Raw genomic sequence first — 25,245 nt, forward strand, 5'->3', positions numbered from 1 at the left:
TGAAACTAACTTATTCATACTTTTCAAAAAGTCATACATCGTTAGCCTTTAAATAAAAAACAAAAATGGGCGAATATATCTTTTTTATATTGTAAAATCACTTACCTTGATGAATGTGAATCGTGGTGCTGATTGTGCAAGAAAAATATTTTTTCTGCAGTTGGATTAGGCCAAGACAAAATACCCTTCTTATCGATACATCCTAAGGCCTAAAACAAATAGTCTATATAAGAATAATAACAACAGTTACATCTTAACACTAAAAAAGCAAAATATAAAAGAAAAGCTAATATTATGTATAAGTGTTTGTGTGATCTAAGTTGCGGGTAGCGGATAGGAACTCCTCTGGATAGTCCTATCAGGGAAAATAAATCAATCGCTGCCCTCCGCAGATTCCAGGTATTTCCTGACCCGGGAAACTAGTACCTGCTTAGGATCCCTTATCCAGGGTCACGGATTAAGTCCCCAAGTCACGGCGGAGAAGATTCCTTCGGTACGGTGTGGATGGCGGAAGTGGCAATCCATTGATTTTAGAGATTATATAGAATCACTATATGTGATGAAGGGCAGCAGCGATTATCAGTACCAGCTCAAGGCTCAGAGGAAATAATCCTGGATCGGCTTGAAACTGGACTATCACAAGCATGACTTGAGCAGTTTAAATGGTTGTGATACTGCGATGGAGAAGGCAACGGGAAACCACCCCATTATTATTCCCTAGTTCAATCAAAATGGCACTATCATATGATAAAAAAAGGTATACTGATCATGGTCCTCGGACACCAAGATCCGGCAGGAGAAGACAAGCACACAGGGCTTCCCAGGCCGTTATCTAGCGAAATCCCTGTGATAATGGAAAAGAAATAAGAATAAAATCAGAATAGGCACATGGAATGTGAGAAGTCTCTACGAGCCCGGTAAGATACAAAACACCATACGTGAGATGATAAGGCTCAATATACCAGTTCTTGGGATAAGCGAAATACGGTGGCCTGGGACTGGTAAATGTAGCATAGACGACCACGATGTATTCTGTTCCGGAGAAGAAGGCACTAACCACCGGGATGGCGTCGTATACATTGTACATAAAGAAGTCTCTTGCTGTATTAAATCTGTAAGTTACATTTCGGACAGAGTCATCGTGATGCAATTAAACTCAAAATCAGTAGATATAAATCTGGTCCAAGTTTGTGCGCCCACAGCCAGCAGTAGTGAAGATGACATAGAGAATTTTTATGATGATATAAAGAAGGTAATGAGTCAACTGAAAAAAAAAGTCATTACAATAATAATGGGGGACTTCAATGGCAAAGTAGGAAAAGGTAGACAAGAAAACATTCTAGGAAATTTTGGACTTGGACAACGTATTGACAGGGGAGACCGTTTTGTACAGCTATGTGACAAATACATTCTTCAAACTACTCAATCGTCGTTTATATACTTGGAAGTCACCCGCAGATACTAAAGAAAAGATCATAAGAAATCAGATCGATTATATAACAATTACCGAAAGGTACCGAAATTCAATCAAAATAACTAAAACACTACCTGGAGCCGATGTCCCCTCCGATCATAACTTATTAATCACTGTATTCGAAATAATAGTCATCAAATTACACACGAGATAGAAAAGAAGTTTAAAAAATCGGAAGAAACACATAACGTCGAACACTACTGGAATCATGTCAAACCATTATGCAAGAAACAACTAAAAAGTATAAAACTATTAATAAGCGCAAACAACAATGGATGACTGATAAAATATTGGGACTAATGGAAAGATAAAATCCATAAAGAAATCAGAAGGAAAATCCGGGATGCAAAAGAAAATTGGTACATCAATAAATGTCTTTTATGAAATATGAAATAAAAGAACTGCAGAAAAAGAATGGCACGTTTAATATGTACAAAAAAGTGAAAGAAATAACTGGAACATATAGATCAACTGCAAGTAGTTTACTTGATAAACAAAGCAATATTAGAGAGATTAGAGAGGTGGAAAGAATATATTGAGAAGCTGTTTGATGACGATAGAACAGAAATTTAAATCGAAAATATATCGACTGGTCCAAACATAACACCGATGAAATGGAAAGAGCTATAAAGCTATCAAAGAATAGGAAAGCAACCGGTCCAGATAAAAATTCCATTCGAAATAATCAAACTATTCGACGATAAGGTTAAACATTCTCTTCTAAGCCTCTTCAACATACGAAACAGGACATATACCAACAGACTGGCTACTGTCAACATTTGTAATGATACCGAAAAAAATAAATGCCAAACAGTGTAGCGATCATCGCACTATGAGTCTGATGAGTCATGTACTGAATAATTTTCCTAAGAATACTGCACTCGAGAATTTAGAACAAAATAGAAGTACAACTAAGTGAAACACAATTTACAGAGACATTAATGCAAAAAATGGAGACCTTTGAGATGTGGATTTATCGACGAGTATTGCGGATAAGTTGGGTTGATCGAATAAGAAATGAAATAGTTTTACATCAAATGAAAAAGAGCATATTTCGGTCATGTAATATGACATCCAGAGAGGTATAACCTTCTACAACTCATAATACAGGGTAAGATCTCCGGAAAGAGAGGCCCAGGCCGAAGAAAAACATCCTGGCTCCGAAATCTACGAGAATGGTATTAAGAGATCACCGCTTATTTATTTATAGCCGCCGTAAACAAAGTTATTATTGCCAATATGATCGCCAACGTTCGATAATCGGACAGGCTACTGAAAGAAGAAGTGATCTAAATTATGACTGTGGATTATTAATATTTTATTGACTTTATATATTGTTTTATAGCAGCACGTTGTAATTTTTATTTTATAATTTTGTATTTAATTTTACTGATTTAACACTAAATACCTTTTATATAAGATTATCTGCGTATTCTCCCGGATTTTGTCAGTTAATCCGAATCGGTATTGGAATTTTGCAAACGCAAGCACCTGCGTTTCTTTAAATAAAATTTGTCTGTAATCGCATTGTGTTATAGTATGTTTTCACTCAAAGAAGTATATACTTCTTCAATTGAAGCCCATATTTGGTCAGATTAGCCTTTGATACATTGTGATAACTTAACTGACGTTCTGCAATGTTAGTTCTTCTTGTTGTTGTAGAATATGGTCCTGTTTATCCTATCATCTCAACTCTTGTGATGTTGATCTCCAGCTGTCATATCACTTTTTCTGGGGTCTTCCGGTGTCCTTTGTGTATTTGGCCTTTCTTGAGCCCATTTTTTTTGTCCACATGACATCTCCATTTTCGGCGTCGTGCTAGTGTCCATCTCACCACATCCTGGACCAAGGTCAAAAATTTAAGAGTAAGAGAGGACGCGAATGATAAACCGAGACCAGGTGGATTAAGTACTGCATCAACAGACAGGGATGCGGCACGTGTTAAAGGCTTGATCAGAGAAAATCCTCCAATTTAAATCAGAGTAATTTCAGAAATTGTTGGTGTGAGTCTCGTATCCATTATCGTATCTAGTATCGTATTCAAAATTAGTTATAGCAAAGTTATTGGCTATGGTTTCCTCACCTTTTGTCAGAGGACCAGAAAAGCTTGCGAATAAGTTTATCTTTACAACATCTAACGAAATATGAGCAAAACGGTAATGACTTTCTTTCGTCCATAATTGCTAGCAACCAATCTTGGTGTCATTATTTTGAACGATCCAGTTAAATCAAAGTTCAACTTTCTGCAGGTAAGGTCATGTTAACAATTTTTTTCGACCAAGAAAGACCCTTGCTCATAGAGTTACACACCTAGAGGACATATCAACGCAACGCAAACTAGTATAATAAAACTTTGAACAAGCTTCAATTAAGCAATAAGACGAAAACGTCCAGAGAATCTCTCACATGGTGCCATTCTTTTGCATGGCAATGCTCGGCCTCATATTGCCAAAGAAAGATCCACTAAAACTATGGCCCATACTTTCTATCACGTTTAGAAACAACTAATTACAACATGTGATGGGTAGCTATTTCGGGGCGACAGACTCAGTAAAACACAGGTTTGAAATAAAAATAAATCTATTTAGTATATATACAATAAATAAAAAATAAAAAAGGAATTCTACGTTGTATACTTATAAAACAAAAATAAAATGGTGTTCCTTTTTCATGACTCGATCTCCTGGATGTGGCTGCCAGTCTCTTCGTCTTACATCGTAATGTTTCTTTTGGTCCTCGAAAGCGTGTTCCATGTGCACTTTCGCTAGTTCTCTTAACGCTTCTAACTTGTTTAAGTTTTCTGCATACCCCTGTATATCTTGTCCATTCGTCGCCTCTGTTGTGTCTAATTCCCTTCCGAAATTAAGAAGCGCTGGTGAAAATCCTGTTGAATCGTGTCTTGACGAATTTATGGCGTAGCAGAATTCTGGTATGAATTTGTCCCAGTCTTTATGGTTATCCTCCACGTAAGTAGCTATCATCGTTTTCAGTACTTTGTTCATTCGTTCTACTGGATTGCATTGAGGTGAGTACGGCGGTGTTAGAATGTGATTTATGTTATAGGACTTTAGGAACGCCTTAAAATTTCCGCTTGTGAATTGCGCGCCGTTGTCCGAGATGATTTTCTTCGGGATACCGAATTGCATGACTACTTTTGATCGTAGAGTGTCGATGATTGAGTTCGTAGATGCTGCTCTTATTGGCTAGGCGATGACCCATTTTTTAAACCGGTCTTGCACTATTAAGAAAATGTTTCCTTTTGCAGATCTTGGGAATGGTCCCATTAAATCAACTGAGACAGTATGCCAAGCTTAATTCGTCTATCCTCTCTAAGAATTCTATTGCATCCGAATGTTTCTTGTCGAAGTGTGTGTTCCACTTTCGTACTTGATTTAGCAATTCTGGTTGCCCCATTTGTTTCGTTATTGTTGTAATTCCTGTAATTGTCTTCGGATGCCCGATATTTCCTGGGTCAGTGTGTCGGATTCTGTTCCCTTGGAAGTTTTTTCTTTTGGGATTGTTCCTGTAGCTTCCTCGCGATTTTTAAAATAGGTTCTGAGTCGTGCTCCCAATTCGTCGACGGTTCCGTTGGGATCTAAGCCGCATTTTTCGGCCTCGCTCTGCAATTCCTCTTTGCAAAGTCGATTTATCCACGACGTACCTGTTACTGAGTCTGTGTCTTTATCTGTCGGCATGTTATTAATTTTTGCTCGGGCGCCAGTTTGTGATGGGTAGCTCTTTCGGTGCGACAGACTCAGTAAAACACAGGTTTGAAATAAAAATAAATCTATTTAGTATATATACAATAAATAAAAAATAAAAAAGGAATTCTACGTTGTATACTTATAAGACAAAAATAAAATGAATTCTACGTTCCCGTCTGGGTCCCGCGATGAATGAATTCCCCGGCGAACGTCTATAAAAGAAAAGAAACTAATTATTACTAATAAAGAAATGAAATAGCAGACCCACGGTAATGTTCAATACACAATACCGATGGGTTCCGCTTGGCTAAGGACAGAGTACGATCCTCAATACGGAAATCTCTCTGTCCGGCTTGGCTCTGTGCAGATCCACGGTAATGTTCAATACACAGCACCGATGGGTTCCGCTGGGTTAAGGACAGAGTATGATCCTCAATACGGAAATTTCTCTGTCCTGGATGGCTCGCAGGTTCACTACACCGGCGAGTCAGAGAGCCTAGAGCGCTAGCTACAAGACTGTCTAATTCCGCTATTCACACGCCTTAAATAGCCGTTCTGAATCCCACTTCGCCGTCACGTTGTAGAAGTGGATGCGCAAATATTGACACTCCCACGGTTCGAACTGTTAAACGATCAGAGCATCGTTACAAACAAACAAACCAGAAAAAGACGTTTCGTTTGTAGTAAAAAGCAAAGCAACAATCTATTGTTACCAACTGTGTGAGGTTGTTCTTAGTGTGGTACCTTGAAAACTATCATAAAAAACATATACTGAGTCTAAACTTCTGCTATTCTAATATATAGTTATTCGTTTTAGTTTTTTGAAGGATGTCATGTATTTTCTTTGATTTATATTCATTTTTACAAGTAATTAATAAAACATTTATCTTGTATGCATGTTTTTTTCAATTTTATTTTGTTGTTTACCACAAAAGTCGGGAAACGCATAGATTCGCGGAAGTGTTGATGCGGAAGAAAAACGCATGGAAGCCTAAGGCATAAAAAGTCCTGTAGATGGGGCACTGTACGTTTAAAATTGCTGTCACGAAACAGCGATTTTATGTAATTCTTAAATATTATTAAAAATTTTATTTAAATTTTAAAAATACAGAAAACAGTATGAAGCTTCGCGCTAGTATACAGTACAGCCTACTGTATCACTTTTTTTTTCTGGACCAGAGATGGGTTTCGATTAAACAAGCCTCGTATTTACAGTACGATGTTTTGTACGGATTTTCAAAGTAAACTGAACCACAAATATAGGGAATATGGAAAATTACTAAAATAAGCTTGAAGATGGACTCTGAACAGTATCATATATTGCAAAGATTTTGTTGATTTGATTTTTTTTTCATATACGGTAAGCAAGCTTCACTTTTTGGTTCTCGTTCTTGGTTCATATAATAGTTGAGTCTTTCTAGACGTATATATCGCTTCTTATCTCTTGGGTCTGTTCTCGTAAATATTTTTATTAAATGTTTCAATTATTCCAACTATGCAGGTTCACATATTTGGTAGCAATCCTTCCTAATTACCACCCAACAGTCTGTTTGTTACCACCCAATAATCTATACTGGCATCAGTCAATCTATATGACAGCAAGGTTGTAGATTGTCGCCTTTACTTTTTAACTTATATTCGGAGGAAATATTTAAGGAAGCCTTAATGGAGACAACCGAAGGTATTATTGTGAATGGAGTAACCGTCAACAATATTAGATATGCCGACGATACCTTAGTGCTTGCTAATTGCGAAGAAGACCTTCAAAATCTAATGAACAAAATAAAACAGTCTTGTGATCAGTGGTATGGATTAAAACTCAACGTTAAGAAAACTAAATATGATAGTTAGCAAACAAAATTATATACAGGATGACGGTATAAAAGTCGGAGATGCCACATTGGACAGAGTAGAGAAACTCGTGTATCTCGGCAGTAATATCAATGAGAGCTGGGATCAAAGCGCAGAAATTAAAAGCCGAATAGAACAAGCCCGAGCTGCCTTTGTAAAAATGAGAAACGTACTTTGCAATCACGATCTTAGCATTGACCTTAGAGTTCGAATGACATCTTGCTACATCTTTCCTGTCCTGCTGTATGGAGCGAAAGCGTGGACTCTAACTGAGGCTATCCTTAAACGCTTGACAGCCTTTGAGATGTGGATATACAGACGACTACTGAAAATAAGCTGGGTCGACAGAGTTAGAAATGAGGAGGTCCTTAGACGGCTGAACCAAACAACACAACTGGTCAATATAATAAAGAAACGCAAGCTGGAATACTTCGTCCACATTATGAGACACCCTGAAAAATATGATTTTTTACATCTGATCGTTTAGGAAAAGATCCAAGGTAATCGTGGTCCTGGTAGAAGAAGAACATTATGGCTGAAAAATCTAAGGCAATGGTATGGAAAATCAACTACATCGTTATTTAGAGCTGCTGTCAATAAAGTCACGATAGCGAATATGGTAGCCAACATGATATCCAACGATCGATAACGGTCATGGAACTAGAAGAAGTCTGTTTGTACAATTCGCCATCCGCGGATACGTCTACGTCCGCTTCGACATCGTCTTTGATACTGCCTGTAGTTATAGACGAAATATGAGAAGAAACAAAGACCACGGCTTATAAGCTTTGACTGTGAAAGCTTAATTCGTTAATAAGTATATTTTATGGATTTAAATTACACGTTATACAATTATTCTTTTATTTTTATAAGCTATTCTATAACATTTTTTTACGCTTTTAGTATTATTTGTATAGGTATATATGAAATATTTTTAATGCTTTTGAAATTCTTTCATACAACATATTTTACAAATTTAAGCAAGCATAAATTAATCTAATTTAATGACAATGAAATGACAAAAGAAATACGGAAAATTAAAGGGAAACAATGAGAAAAAAAAACAAGCGAAAATTTATGAGATAAGGAAATTTAAGGCTAATTACTTGAAATAAAAAGTAAATTATCTAAAAATTTATACTACCAACTTAAAAAAGTTTTTTGACTACTATATGAAGCACTTGCTTACTGTAACTGATCCTAGGACATGTAGAATATTAGTGGATCGCGTTAAAATTTCAGGTTTGCCTCGTAAAATTTTCCAAAAGTTCGACAGTACCTCACGTCTACTTATTTTTAGTTTCTTATCATCTATTGGTGATCCATCGGCATCTTCTTCTAAATGATTGATTTTTTTGTCACATCTGGTTGTAGCATCAAAAAATGTCTTTATTCTATAAATAAAACAATAAAATATAATTATCTAACCCATAAAGCTGTAAAAAACCTTTATTATAGACGAAAAAACTAACCTTGCGGTTCCAATATAATTGGTAAGGTTCCAGAACAACGGAAAAATCATTGGGAGCAGTGGCAAGATTACATTACAAGGTACAATAAACAAGGTATTGGAAACCAAGTACCTTCCCAAATATTTGTGAAAATAAAAGTACCTAAACAGATTTATTACTAGAACTAAAACAAAAGTAAATGGTAAAATCATTTGTTCGACAATGTTAATTGTTACTAAATGCCTTTGTTGATTCAATTGCGATACTGGTCTATCCAGAGCTTGTTCCAGAAAAATCTTTAGATTATTCAAGTAGGGAGTTTCCAGCAGACGGTATTTTTTGGTTCTAGTGGTTTTCTATATTTGGGGGCACTAAAAACTTCATTTGCATTCTGTAATGTTGGTGCATACACTTCTTTGGCATGTAAAAGTGGAATCTCCGTTTGTTTTTCTAGTGCTTCACAATATCCAGGGCTGATTTGGCCTTAAACAATACAAAAAGAATAAGTTTAACCAAACTGTATAGTTTCATCGGGTATTTATATATTGTAATTATAGGGCAGACATCAGAAAACAAGATCTTTAGTTGATAAAACAGCATACCATGAGACTTACATAGAGTAGCTTAGAACTGGAATATATACCACAAATGTTGAGAAGGTTTAGATTCTCAAAATAAAAAAAGGATAAACCACATCCAAAATTCCTAAAAATTCAAGACACCATTTGTTTTAAAAATGACGGAACAATCAGAACCAAATTTCTGACACAGAGGCCTTTACATTCTTCTAAGCATGCATACCAAGCAGGGAAGGTAAAATGTGTACATATAAAAGGAGCATTTTACAATACTCCATAGACACAGTCACGAGAGAAATGAATAAAAGAAAAGTAGATCCAAGATCCAATAAAGAGTACATCCAAGTAGATGGTATAGCTACTTCGTATACAGGTGGTAGACTTGAAAATAGGGCAAGACACCTTCTCTATCTCAATAACTCGAGTCTGTCCACAAAGGGTACTTGCACACTCACTCATATAGAGTTTGGAAGTAGATCAACTTCTGTGCGATTTGACAAACACAGGGTATCATGCTGGTGAAACTATCATAATTGCGACGGCAAAGTTCAAAAACATCTTGTATTACATAATTAAGAAAGAACTGAATTGTACAAATATATGTTGTAAAAAGATGGGACTTAAGATCAACCCCACTATAGGCACCTTGTTAGCATTTATAAAGAAAAGGTAACTCAACTTTAAAACCATCCTAACATAAATAAGAGATGATCAATAAACCACAAAAGCCCTAATAGTATGTGAAAACTTTGCACAACAAAAATTTGGGGATGCAACCCAAAATCCTAAGTAAGAAATACACTGCATAGTGAAACCAATTTATCACTTAGGGATGGTAGCTTTGGGAAATACAACCAATCTAAACAACACTAGAAAAAATCTCACAAAGCTTTAAAGACTAGCTTGATTATGCAGAAGCAAATGGATGTAGAATATAAGTGTACAGGCATAGAACTAAAAACCTGGGCAAAATGCAAATAATCTTACAACCAGTAACTCATGCTACATGAGATGCTCTAATCACTGAGGAAACATCTATGGAGGAAAGAAATGGGAAAGGAGAAAGAAAGTACTTATACTTATAGCTTGAAATTTGACAGTAGCAACCATAAAAGTAACGTGTGTTTTAAAAAAACTGAATAAACACTCAAAAAAAGTCTAAAAGCCATATCATGAAAGCCATGGTGATTCACCAATAGTTTACATATGACAAACCAAAGTTTTTACAAATCCTTAGGAACAAGGGGATTTTTTGAAAACAAAAAGACAGAACATATACATACTAAAAGCATAATAGTAGCATAATAGGAAATTAAAATAAAATTTTTAGAATAGGGCATAAAAATGGTGGCATAGGTATTAATGATCTACTTATTACAGCTTTTTTCCTCATAAATCTATTTACAACCTACACATTATACAATAGTACAATAATAATACAATAATTAACCTATGACATAAAAACCCCTACAGTACATCTAATTTATTTACCGTTGCACGTCATTATCATTGACAGAGATCGAAGTTGACATAGTTGCCAAAGCATAAAAAAATCTGAATCCATTTTAAATCAAATAGGTCACATAATTACTGCAAAAGTGGATTATACAACAAAACGAATTAATATTTAATGTAAATAAATAGAAACAAAACAAGAGTTAAAAAATAATCTTGTTAAAAACAATTTGAGCCGCTTGTATGCGTCGTACAAATGTAATTAAATGTAATACTTTAAAATTCAAAATAATAAAGTACAAAAAGTGTCAACACCGCAACTGTCAAATAAGTGTTACCAATTTATGCCAAAATATCATCTTCGTTCGATTACAGTTACAGTGTGTTCCGAACAAATGTTCTTCATAAAAACGCCTTATAATGCATTTATACAAATTAAATGAAACATATTATTGTGCATTTCTTTAAGTTAACATTAATAGAAATCTTTAAATATTATTTCTACGCGTAAATAATAAAATATCTCTAATGGCTGTAATGCCAGTGTACTCGGCAAAGTGATTCTAAAAAAGAACACACCTACCGCCTAAATATTTCGTGTTGGTATCTTGTGACCTCACGGGCTATGACGCGGATGACGTGCAACGCTAAGTAAATTATATATAATATAATATACTTACCTTAATTGGGTAAGTATATATATATATATAAATATATATATATATATATATATATATATATATATATATATATATATATATATATATATATATATATATATAGATATATATATATATACATATTTATATATATATATATATATATATATATATATATATATATATATATATATATATATATATATATATATATATATATATAGAATAACACAATTGCAGTGAATTTATTCATAAATTCTCCTTACTTATCTGTATTAGGTGCATTAGGCTTACCGGGTCTGACAACTATAACGTCTCCCTTGACCAAAAGAGCCCAAGGTAAATTTACAACCTTCCCATCTCTGTAGGTCCATTGTAGTGTAATACATGGTGAATATGGCGTATACAAATCTGGATAACTTTCAGAAGACCACTTAATACTTGACTTCTCTCTTTCAAGATTCTCCAAAACTGAACGAATCCTATTGGGAATCTCTTGGTGCCGTAATTTGTTATCATAAATTTCCAGAATAATGTTAACTATAAATAAACCTATTACAGGAATGGCTTCATAGCCTCCCAAGTTGTCCCCCTCCAGTATGTAGCCTACAATAAGGGACACAGTTGTCCATAATCCAAAGATAATAGAGATTGCATTTATTGTTGTTCTTTTGCTTCTGAAACTCAATGCATCTTTCAACCAAGATTTTGATTTCCTAAAAAAAAGCTGTTATATATATATATTCCTGGGTTTTTTTTAATCCATGTTATTAAACTTTAAAAAAGTGTAAATTGTCATACGCAGTCATTCATTAAATTTTTAAAATAATAAATTGTTTGCACATAATCCATGTAAATATAAAGTACGATCTGGTGCACTTCTGACACCTGACATCATGGTTTTTTTACTATACTATACCCTATATATATATATATATATATATATATATATATATATATATATATATATATATATATATATAACAAATGTTGAGGTCCTCAGAAAGATGACAAAGGAAATGGAAATCATGAATACGATTAAGATAAGAAAGTTACAATATCTCGGCCACGATATGAGAGGGGATAAATATGTGTTGCTACAAACCATAATGCGGGGAAAATACAAGGCAAACGAAGTATTGGAAGAAGACGCATCTCCTGGCTGAACAATCTGAGAAAATGGTATAATTGCAGTTCCGTCGACTTGTTCAGAGCAGCAATCTCAAAAGTGAAAATAGCTATGATGATTTCCAACCTCCTTAGAGGAGACGGTACCTAAAGAAGAAGTTACCCTACATATATATATATATATATATATATATATATATATATATATATATATATATATATATATATATATATACATATATATACATAAATATATATACATAAATATATATATATAAATATATATATATATATATATATATATATATATATATATATATATATACATAAATATATATATCTTCTTCTTATGGTGCCGTGCACCTATAGTGCGTTGGCGAATTATCTTAAGGTCAGACGTCTGTCTTTTGCGGCATGCAAAAGTTCGCCAGTGTTAGTTACGCCTGTCCAGTTCTTTATATTTCGCAGCCACATTTGTTTGCGGCCTACTCCTCTCTTGCCCTCAATCTTTCCTTGGATAATTAGTTGAGGGATTGCGTATTTTTCCCCTCTCAGGATGTGGCCCAGGTATCCAATCTTTCGTGCCTTGATCAAGCTGAGCAATTCTCTCTCAGTATTTGCTCTTCTTAGGACTTCCTCGTTTCTCACCCTATCTGTCCATGGTATGCGGAACATTCTTCGCAAGGTCCACATTTCGAAGGCTTCCAACTTGTTAATGGAAGATATTTTCAACGTCCATGTTTCCATGCCGTATAACAATATGGACCATACATAGCACTTAACCATTCTGTAACGGAGATTGAAGGAAAGATTGCGGTTACAAAGTAGCGGTTTAAATTTAAGAAAAGCTTGTCTTGCTTGTTCGGTACGGCATTTTATTTCTTGTTGAGGATCCCATTGGTCATTCACCATCATTCCTAAGTATTTGAATGTTTTCACTTGCTCGATTGGAGCATTATCTACGTGCAGTTGTACTCTGAAAAATGCGCCCAGCATTTATCTTCAGGCCATATGTTTTTCCTGTGGTGTTTATTTTATTTAGTATCAACTGCATATCATGTTCGTTATCTGTGATTATTGCGGTGTCGTCAGCGTAACGAATGTTATTTATCGGGTACCCGTTGACCTTTATACCACAATCAGTGCCTTCAAGTGCCTCTGCAAAAACATTCTCCACATAGAGGTTGAACAGCATAGGAGACAAAATACACCCCTGTCGCACCCCTCGTAAAATTTCGAATTCCTCTGTGTTTGTTGATTTGTTCAGCCTCACACGTGCCTTTTTATTCCAATAGAGATTCTGGAGAACTCTTATATCTTTCTCATCAATATCAGCATTGTGTAGCATTTTTATTATTTCATCGTGTTTTACGGTGTCAAAAGCTTTTTCGTAGTCGAGGAATGTGATGACTATATCTTTTCGTTGGTCCATACAGTTTTGTACCAGGGTATTCAAGCAGAATGATGCTTCGCGCGTCCCGAGTCCCTTCTTGAAACCAAATTGTGTCTCGCCGCTCAGCTCTTCTAGTTTTCTGAACATTCTTGTGTGGAGTATGCGAAGAAATATTTTAAGTAAATGACTCATCAAGCTAATCAGTCTGTGGTCCTTGCACCTTGTCGCTCTTTGTGATTTAGGGATCATTATGAAGGTTGAACAAAGCCAATCCGTTGGAATGTGGCCGGTGTCATATATGGCATTGAAGATTGTTACCAGAGTGTCGATGTTGTCATCATCCAACAGTTTTAGGGCTTCCGTAGTAATGCCATCCGGTCCAGGGGCCTTGCCCAGTTTTGCTATTTTTATAGCGTACTCCACCTCGGCGCGAATAATCGGAGGACCGGACAAAGTTTCTGTATATAGGTTAGTATATATAGTAATAAATATATATATATATATATATATATATATATATATATATATATATATAAATATATATAATATATATATATATATATATATATATTTATATATATATATATATAAATATATATATATATATATATATATATATATATATATATATATATATATGTATATATATATATATATATATATATTTATGTATATATATATATATATATATATATATATATATATATATATATATACATTGATGGTACATTGGTACATTATAATGTACTATATGTCTCACGTCGTTTGATTTGATGTGTCATAATGCTAGTATTTGACTAACCTAATCAGTCCCTTTTCAGGTCAATAAAGCGAATTTACCTTATGCTTTATATATAAAGTAAATATGTCTATTATCACCCATAGTTACATGTGACATGTTGTATGTCACTATATGTTCAATAATAACGAAGACGATGTGTAGTGCTCTTTTGGTAGTCTCTTTGTTTGTTTTTTCTATCTAAATATATTCGTTAATGCTCTCTTAGCAATGCCGCAATGTGTGTTTTTTTCTGTCTCAACATCTTTGCTACCGCCTCTCCTTTCCAATGATGTATTATACGTCACGATCCGACGAACTATTCTACCCCCACCACAAAACGCTCAAAAAATTATTTAATTCTACATAATTCTGTTTAACTTGATTTAATTTTATTTAATTCTATTTACCTCTATTTTATCTTATTTAGTTTTTATTTGTCTAAAGTTTTAGTCCTTTTAATCCACGTAGTTATAAAATATAAAGTTTGTGTCACCACTTACTACCACTTCACCAGAACCTTTAAAATTACTTATTATTGGTGATTCAGAAAATTGTTAGATGGTGGGCGAACAGCACATTCAGTACTCAAACTGATATATATATATATATATATATATATATATATATATATATATATATATATATATATATATATATATATATATATATACATATATATTCATAGCAAACTAAATGCAACATGTAACATTAACCCTTTAATCGGCAAGATAGAAATAGCAGGTTTTAAGTTTCAGGAATTTTGGTTTTAGGGTAATTTGGGTGTGGGAAAAATGAATCTGAGGTAAGTTTGGCGATATTGTGTGTGTGTTTGGTCGCCAGCTCAATAAATGGTAGACCGTCTACAGGCGGTCTTGTTGTTCAGAAGGAAAATTTATGAATACACCATAATTTATTAGTTGCACGAAATTAATATTTTTATTGAAAAAAAAATTACAAGTAAATAAACAAAAAGGTATCAGGCTTTGGTGTGATAGTATGTGAAGCAATTTTTAGACTTTTTTTTAGTGTCAGACTTTATACACAGTTTGCACGACTTTTACGATTCCCATTCAGGCCAATGATATAATCCGCCGTATCTTACACTATCCACCTGATGAACAGCTCGTCTACCGACGGCAGAACTACTAGATGGCTGTGGAACGGACGATGGTTGTCCAACAGGACGTTTTTCAGTAGTAGCACACAGCTCTTTAGCCATTTTCAATCGAAATTGTTGCATCGTTATGTCTTTGTCTTTCACCTTCATCGGAGACATTCCGATTTTTCTCGATATTTATGCATTGATAAAGACCGAAGACATTGGTAATCGCCATTTCCAGTAGATGGTAAAAAATTTTTGTGGCCATGTCCATTGTTTTGATACTAAGTCCATTTTGACCCATATAAGAATCCATGAGGTCTACACCTCCCATGTGGGGTTGTATTCTCAAATGATTTGTACAACCTCGTTCACATGTAAGTATACTGAACATTGACGCCACAGAATATTCTTCCATTCCTGTGAAATCTTCGCAATATTTTTTAACGTTGAAAGAAAAAATAATCAGTAGATCTCATTTTTTTTATTCATAATATGTACAGACCTCTTCAAGTGAAGCCACCTACTGATGGTACTACTCTCGGGCCGGAAACTTCCAAAGTCGGTAACAATGATGTTGGTCCCTTTGGTGGTTTGAATGTAGATGCAGGTGTTGCTGCTGATGTTGTTGCTATTACTGTCATATCTACTGTTGTTGCTACCGTGGTTGTGTCTTCTGATGTCGATGCTACTGTTTCTGCTGCTGTAGTTGGTGGAGATTCATCTCTAATTACAATAGCCGCTAAGTTTGTACTATTGGAGTAGCATCGATCGAACTGAGTGAAGTACTACTGATATTCAGTGATAAGTTTGCAGCCTGTACAAATTTAGTAGTTGAATCTAACTTTTGCATGCATTCAGTTATCATCTCATCATCCTAAGGTGTTATTTCATCACACTTGTAATCCGGATCACTGTCTACGTCATCAACATATTCTTCATCCGTAAACGATTCCATAATGTCTGTTACTTCTTCTTCACTCAGAGTAGATATATAGAATCCTTTTCCTAGCGCCCACGCTCTCCTACATCCTTCTACACCATGTTTACCCTTCATTTTCTACATAATACAGCGATAACCGCAGGTTTAGTAGGTAAAATAAGAACAAAAATATGCATGATAATAAGAAAAGAGCAGAAACGTCTTGCAACTAAGCGACAAGACCGTCTGTAGACGGCTTTCATTACATGCGCGATATTTCAAATCCACTGTTTATTTCCTCAACACACAGTAGTAAATCAATAAATATACCTAATAACTACTCACCACAAAAATTTTCATGTTTATTTCTGAACTAGAAAGTACTTTTTTAAAATTCATTGTTGTTACCCGTAACACAAATAATTTTAACGTCTCAATCATACGAATGTCTCGACACAAATGCCAGCTATTGTAAATCAACTAAAGCTAGAGTGTTCAAACTGGTACCGTTTGTTTCGTATTTTCAATACCTAAAAACGGTTTTGTCGTTCAGCTCGATTACACACGTTATTAAAAAAAATACTTAGGTTAGAGTAAAGACTGTCTGTAGACGGTCTTGCCTATTAAAGGGTTAAAAAAAGAAGTGTAATGGTTGCAGCTGCAAACAAGTTCATTTATTATCTGGAATGAATATAATATGGCTCATAAACATTTACTTGAAGCATTATATACAAATATGCAAGATTCAAACAGCAATGACAAACTATTCGGTGGTGCTGTCTTACTAATGTCTGGTGACTTCCAGCAAACATTACTGGTTATTCCTCTTTTTCCATATGCGGATAAGATTAATGCATATTTAAAACAATCGTTTTTATGGCAAAATATCAAAATAGTTCGATTGACCATCAACATAAGAATACAAGTGCAAAATGATCTATCAGCACAAATATTTTCCAAACATTTGCTGGATATTTAAAACTGTAAAATATAACTGCATCCAAATACACAATGCATCAAACTTCCAGATAATTTCTGCACATTTGTTGAGAACAAACATGATTTAATTGTAAGTGTCTTCCCGGCTATACTGAATAATTACATGAAACATACTTAATTGGCTCAGCGATGCAATTTTGGTGGTGAAAAATGTTGATGTTGATTAAACAGTTGTTACCAGGTGATCTGATATCTTTTAAATCAATTGACAGTATTGTTAATGAAGACAAAGTCATAAATTATATAACAGAATTTTTAAATTCTCTGGATATACCAGGCATGCACACAATCTTCAGTTGACAATTGGTTCAAAAATTATTCTGCTACACAATTTGAACTCATACAGAATATGCAAATGGTACACATTTGGTTATTAAAAGTATCACCAGAAATATTATTGAAGCAACCATTTTGACTAGACGAATTTAAGGAGAAATCATCCTATTGCCAAGTATCCCAATGACACTCTCATATACCACAATTCCCTGTTCAATTAACAACGCGATGACCATTAACAAATCTCAAGGCAGACAGTGTCCATTTGTGGCTTGGATTTAGAGAATCCATGTTTCTCACATGGTCAATTATATGTTGCATGCTGACATGTTGGTAAACCATGAAATTTATTTATATTTAGCAAAAAACAAATTAATGAAAAATATTGTCCACCGATTAGTGGTTATTTTAATGTTAATTAAAAGGTATAATTTAGAATAATATAATTATTTGGAGTAAAAATCTAATTTTTCATATCTCCTTTATGGAACCTAATTCATATAAAAGTTGGGAATAACAAATTTTATATATAAAGTTAAAAATACATTTTTTGGGTGTTATAATTCACCAATATACTATATATTCACTATATAATACTAATTATATATATATATATATATATATATATATACATATATATATATATATATATATATATATATATATATATATATATATATATATATATATATATATATATATATATATTTCATCACTGACATTCATCTTTTTTTAATTCCATCTTCTATCGAAGGTTGGAAATCATCATGGCTATACAAAAACCCTGTTGACTGCCACTCTAAATAGTTCTGCACTTCTGCATTCAAACCATTCCCTCAAGTTCTTTAGCCACGATATTTTTCGATGTCACACTGACATTAACACATTGCGTGCCATGCGTATATTGGAAAAATACATACAGCCATTCGTGTCGAGGCCTTTTACACAAAAGTGTGCATCAAGCATATATGCCCGACTTGGCCTGAATGGAAACATCACTGTCAGGCAGATATGTCTGACGTGGCACACAATGTGTTAATGACTTTATTATGAATCTTGACAAAGGCAAGGGTTTCCTGCCGAAATGTTGATTTCAATGGACAATAAAATCTAGTTCCAAATTTAATATTACCTATTGAACTTAAACCCAAGAAATACTAATATATTTACAAATATGAGGATAGGATAGCCCATATAAAACTTTTGGTAAGATTTTACATGTGTTATCCATTCAGCATCCTATGCTAAGGCCTAAAGGAATAGACAATCTACATTTTTGAACAATATAAATTCTCCTAGTAACCTCTAAATAGAAAACTGAAGATATGACATAAAAGTACAAAAAAGGTAAATTAATGTTATTGTATTATTTACTTTTTATAGTCAAAACTTATGTACATATATATAAAATTTCTTGTAGAAATATGCAAATTATTACCTATTTTTTTGAGAGATTTCATATTGATGCAGAACAGCAGATAGTTCGGTACATAATTTATTTATTGCATCATCAGTTTTTAGGCCTTTATCCTCGTTATTATGTTCCATTTTGTCAATCTTAGGATTTTATTTACATTGTAAAATTGGAAATTGGAAATGAAAATTTAATAAATATATCAAATTCTATATATAGGCAACCAATATAACGCAAATTTCTTCTGTTTAATAAATTGTCAAAGTTGACAAATGGCGACTTTTACTGTATTTGTAAGTAGTACAAAAATAAAATTTAACACAAAATAAAATTGTGTTTTTTGAGATTTGTTATCGATAAAGAGAATATAAAAGTAGCTGTAATAGAATTACACAAGCGTATACACTATTTAGTCTATTTATTCAAATACAATATTCTCCGAACCTTTTTTACCAACTTAAAAATTCTACCACACTCACACTACCACTACCACACCTATTTATGAATGTGTAAGTCCCACAATATAGCTGACTCATTATTTTTATATTCTAGATTCTATATCTAGTTTATATTATTGTTATGTTATGGCGTTATGGTTGTACGTGTACGTTGTAGTAGTGTAGTTGTACGCTTGTTGAGTTGTAGCTGTGTGGTTGTGTTCTCTTTATACGCGAATTTAATTTTGGTGCAGGCCCAGGCTGCTGGATGACTGACTCGTTTAGCTGAAAACAAGTAAACGATTAGTATACTAGTTATAAATTTAAAAAGCTATTTAACGAAGAGATATTGTAAGTTTAATTTATTTTTCCATATACTTGTTATTACTGATTTGATAAAAACTTAATGAACCTTTTTCACAATTTATTTTTTAAAATTTAAGTTTAATTTAAAATAAAAAACTCAGTTATTTTTCATTTTTTTTTTGTATTATTCTAAAGTTTCTGTTGAAAATGTAATTGTTCGGGAAATGTTAATATTTTCTTACTGATTTGTAGAGTCTTGTGGTTGATGCTGTAGTATCATAAAAAAAACCAGATATCAAGAAACTCTGCCGGATATGTCCTTTTTTACCTTATAATTTTGTTCAGAATCAGAATGATAATATTTTAATTTCCTTATTTTTTGTTTTTATTATTTCTTTTGGTTTTGATCTTGTAGTCGTGACTAAGGGTCTCCATAGTCCTGACGCAATCAATGTCGACAAAAATGACGGCATCAATCGTTATATTTGATTCTGTTTAGTGCAATTCTGCACGTTTAACTATAAAATATGATCACGGTATCACCACAGAATCTAGGCCAGGGAAATAAGCGAAAAAGTACCCTGTTTTTGACACTCGTCCGGCCAGGCAAACGACAGTTGTTTTGAGTAGTATGGACCTCTGTAACAAAAAAAAAAACGGAACATTTTTGCTTTTTTCGTCTATCAGCAAAAATTAAAGCATTTGAAAAAAATTTTAGAAAAAAAAATTTATAAGTCATATAAAAACCTTCAAAATGGCGTTTTCTAAATGTTCCTATTCTTATTTGTTGCTTAGTAAGTTGCAAAATAAGTCAAAAATTTTGGTTTTTTATAAATGTTGATAACTTTTTTAAAAATAAACTTATAATAAGATTTATATTTCATGGAATGCTGTGTCTTGTAGTGATTAACATCAAAATTTCAAAGGTCAAATAGTTTAAAAGTTATTTTTATTTGTTTATCCCAAATTAATTTTTTTTGCAACAATATGTCAGAAAATTATATAGTTTTAGTAATTGTAAGGGTAGTTTCTGGAAGAAAAAGACCTGTTCTAATATTTACATTAAAATAATTCATTTTAAATATTGCAAAATAATTTTGCAAAAACATGTCGATTTTTGCTTTTAAACAATTAAAACAACTTTTTAACCATTGCCTGTCAGAATATTATTTTTTATATTTAAAAAGGATAAATCTTTTCACAAATAGAAAAAAATTTGTCCTAAAGTAATTTGGGACAAAGTTAGCCTCTTTTTTTGGTACTAGTTTAATAAACCGGAACTGTGTCTACGGAGATGAAATTAATATCAATGAATTTCTCCTTCACTTACTAATGATTGTGCAATGATTTTTATTCGGTGCAAAGCGTTCTTTTTTATGTAATTCCGATTTAAAATATGCCCGATTTTTGAAAGCCACCGCCATTATTCGCCATTATTTACCATGAAACAACAAAACAAGAAATGACAGGAATGACAACTGTTGCTTATGATCAAGAAGGGTAATTTTAACCAGTGTTGCCATAGTTATTCAAAATTATGTTTTCTAATGAAAAATAAAAATTTACCTAAAACGTAAAGTTTATAAATTATTACCTACTTTTAACTGAAAAGTATAGCTTTTTTACAAGGGTCAGTTTAGATTTGGTTATGTTCCTATACGTTTATTATCACGTTTTCTTATGAACAATAAAAATTTTGATAAAATTTTATTCTTATTACTGCTGTTTTACCAGCGTTAGGTTAGATTTGGTTACGTTGGTTTAGTTTTAATTTCATGTTTTCTTATGAAATATAAAAATTTTGATTTTTAATTATACAAAATTTTATTCTTATTACTGCTTTTTTACCAGCGTTAGGTTAGATTTGGTTACGTTGGTTTAGTTTTAATTTCATGTTTTCTTATGAAATATAAAAATTTTGATTTTTAATAATTATATTATAACATTTTATTTATTTATATTACTGCTTTTTTTTTACCAGTGTTAGGTTAGATTTGGTTTATTGGTTTACATTTTTAATAATAAAATAAGACGATGGTTAACGGGTACTCGTTTTGCACGTGGTTATTAAGATTGTATCCACCCGTTTTAATTAAGGTAATTTTCATGAAATTTTTAGATCTTTTAAAGGTTAAAACTGGCAACAATGTCAAAAGTACATAAAATTTAACTTCTTGCGCATGGCCGCCATATTGTTTTGAAATATTAAAAATCTTGATTATTTTAAACAATTTTACCCATTTTTTCATAATTTAACAGTAAAAAACAGTGAGATTTAATATGTTTTAGTTACGTTTTTTTTATTAAGACATGTATATATACTTTTCTTTGCTTTTTATGTAATTTTTTTTTTATTCATACTACTTTTTTTGTTATTTTTTCTGTATTTTTGATTATTTGGGCACTTTTACTAGTTTAAAGCAAAGAAAACATTAAAATTTGAGGTTTTTTTTTCCATTTTTTCTGCTAAGTCCACAAAAAATTTGGCATTTTTGAGGCGTTCCGGCTTACTAAATAATTACCCTTTTTTTATTTAATTCATAGCAGCTTTGCTTATAACACTTATATAGGAAATCTCATTAGAGCTATTTGAAAGAATATACTTTATAGTTTTAATGTACCAAATTCTAAAAATATTGCCCTTTAATGGAATCGTCCACAAAGCTTCAAAATGTGTTCTATAATATCGGAATCGGATGGTTTCATCGAGCAAAAAGACAAAAGAGGGAATCTAATCGTTATGAAAAGGCGACCAAAAAAGTGGCCTCTAATGGCGGACATATCCGGAAATGCGAATGCGCCAAATTTAAATTTTCCTACACTTATTAACAGTAACTATAAAATAGTTTTCAGAATGTGTCTTAGACGAGAAAACTTTAATTAAATATTAACAATAACAGTCTAAAATGTGAAACAATTGTTAAAAAACTTCAATATAAATAAGATTTCATGTGACAGTTGGGACAAATAATAACATAACCCAACTAAATTTGATTTCTTAAACAAGGAAAGACTCTCTTTCCTTTTTTAATTTGGCCTCTCAAGATGGCACTTCCTGTCTAACAATATTTTTGCCCCCACTACCGTTACATTCCCTCTTTTGTCTTTTTGCTCGATGGATGGTTTGAAACTCGTGGGTGCTGAAGGGAGGGGCAAGAAGCTGTTAACTGTATCTCTGGTACTCTGGTCCTTTTTTTTATGTATTTCATCGTTTCTTTTTGATCTTGTATGTACTTTTTGCGTACATCACGAATATGCATTATTTCAATAAATAAATTGTCAAATTAACTACCTAATTTGTTTAAAAAAAAATTTTTTAGTAATATTTAAGGTAAGTTTGAATGTAAAACAGAAATATTTATGATTAATGTATACTACTCTAATAAAATTGTAAATAATTTATTAATAATTTCATATGTTAGAAATAAAGTTGGAATAATTTCTTTTCCTAAAAATTGTACTTATATATTTTTTTATCCTATCTATGTAAATTTATCAATCTATTTTTTACAATATTGTAAGTAAATCTAATCTAATAGATACATCTAATTTTTTCATTACAATAATTGCAAATATTCAAATATATTCAAATATCATGTTATTCACAAAATTAAATTTTTACATGTTGTAAGTAAGGATCTCCTTTAGTGTCGAGTAAATGGGCCATTCCATTTTATTGGACCATTTGTTTTTCGCTAATTAAATGGAATGTTTACAATATTTCAAAACTATACTGAAGACAACAATTCGAATTCACAAGGAGCAGAAGGAGAAAGTGTACGAAGGTATAGTTTTATCTTTATATGTTTTTAACTCTATTTTCAATTATTATAATTACAATTGATTTACAAGTATACCCTAATAATTTTTTCAATATAATATTAATAACTAATATTTTTCTCAAGCTACTTTCTTGTGGCATCTTAATGCCATTTCCTTTTTTTTTGGGAATAAGCCACAATTAAAGTTTATAATAAGTTTATTTTTGACGTTTCGATTTATACTTCGGAAACCTTTCTCAAAATACAGAACATTAATAAATTAATCAAATATTGTTTTTGGTTACTTAACAGAATATATATATATATATATATATATATATATATATATATATATATATATATATATATATGTCTGAATTGTGTATATGAATGAGTCAGATAAAATTAAGTTACCTATAATAAAAATTTTCTACCAAGTAACCAAAAACAAAATTTGATTAATTTATTAATGTTCTGTATTTTGAGAAAGATTTCCGAAGTAGAAATCGAAACGTCAAAAATAAACTTATTATATAAACTTAAATTGTGGCTTATTCCCAAAAAAAGGAAATGGCATTAAGATGCCACAAGAAAATAGCTTGAGAAAAATATTACTTGTTAATATTATATTGAAAAAATTATTAGGTATACTTATAAATCAATGGTAATTACAATAATTGAAAATATAGTTAAAAACATATAGGTAAAGATAAAACTATACTTTTGTACACTTTCTCCTTCTGCTTCTCTTTTCCTTTCCTTTCTGAATTCATTGTGAATTCGAATTGTTGTCTTCAGTACAGTTTGAAATATTGTAAACATATCGTTTAATTAGCGAAACAAAATGGTCCAATAAAATGGAATGGTCCATTTACTCGACACTAGAGGAGTCCCTTACAACATGTAAAAATTTAATTTTGTGAATAACATGATCTTTGAATATATGAAAAAAATTAGATGTATCTATTAGATTAGATTTATTTACAATATTGTAAAAAATAGATTGATAAATTTACATAGATAGGATAAAAAAATATGTAAGTAAAAGTTTTAGAAAAAGAAATTATTCCAACTTTATTTCTATCATATAAAATTTTTAATAAATTATTTACAATTGTGTTAAAGAAGTATGCATTAATCATAAGTATTACTGTTTTACATTTAAACTTACCTTAAATATTACTAAAAAAAAAAAAATTGAAAAAAAATGTTTTTTTAAACAAATTAGGTGGTTTATTTGACAATTTATTTATTCAAATAATTCATATTCGTAATGTACGTAAAAAGTACATATAAGTTCAAAAAGAAATGTCTTCTTCTTCTTCTAATGGCGCTACAACCCTTTGTGAGTCTTGGCCTGCTTAACAATGTTCTTCCATTCTGCCCTGTCGGATACTTTCCTTCGCCACTGCCTGATGTTCATGGTTTTAAGATCCCTCTCTACGTCTATCCATCTTTTACGGGGCCTTCCTCTTGTTCTGTTTCCTTGGGGCTTCCATCTCTGGATTACTTTTACAGCTTTCTGGCATTCTTTCTAGGTGACCAAGCCAGTTTAGT

General features: G+C 32.2%; 2 protein-coding genes across 6 annotated transcripts in view; one reads left to right on the forward strand and one right to left on the reverse strand.

Annotated features, from left to right (window-relative positions):
- The window catches only part of l(2)k05819 (transmembrane protein 94-like protein l(2)k05819), a 115,539-nt gene extending 96,120 nt beyond the window's left edge, over window positions 1–19,419 (reverse strand). Inside the window, 6 exon segments of the mRNA XM_072544651.1 lie at window positions 106–209; window positions 8,219–8,423; window positions 8,502–8,823; window positions 8,826–8,963; window positions 11,467–11,888; window positions 19,209–19,419. Coding sequence (XP_072400752.1) covers window positions 106–209; window positions 8,219–8,423; window positions 8,502–8,823; window positions 8,826–8,963; window positions 11,467–11,888; window positions 19,209–19,318 — 1,301 coding nt within the window. The 5' untranslated portion in view covers window positions 19,319–19,419.
- A 290-nt stretch (window positions 19,420–19,709) lies between these two features.
- Window positions 19,710–25,245, forward strand: part of LOC140450957 (ephrin type-A receptor 4a-like) — a 132,279-nt gene continuing 126,743 nt past the window's right edge. For 2 of the 5 annotated variants that reach the window (XR_011952025.1, XM_072544665.1), the window contains exon 1: window positions 19,716–19,972. The gene's annotated coding sequence lies outside the window, so the exon portion shown is untranslated. Of the gene's footprint in view, window positions 19,973–25,245 lie in introns of all 5 variants that reach the window. The other 3 variants (XM_072544669.1, XM_072544660.1, XM_072544656.1) reach the window with 3 other exon arrangements.

The sequence above is a fragment of the Diabrotica undecimpunctata genome, chromosome 1 (genome assembly GCF_040954645.1).
Source record: "Diabrotica undecimpunctata isolate CICGRU chromosome 1, icDiaUnde3, whole genome shotgun sequence".
NCBI lineage: Eukaryota > Metazoa > Arthropoda > Insecta > Coleoptera > Chrysomelidae > Diabrotica > Diabrotica undecimpunctata.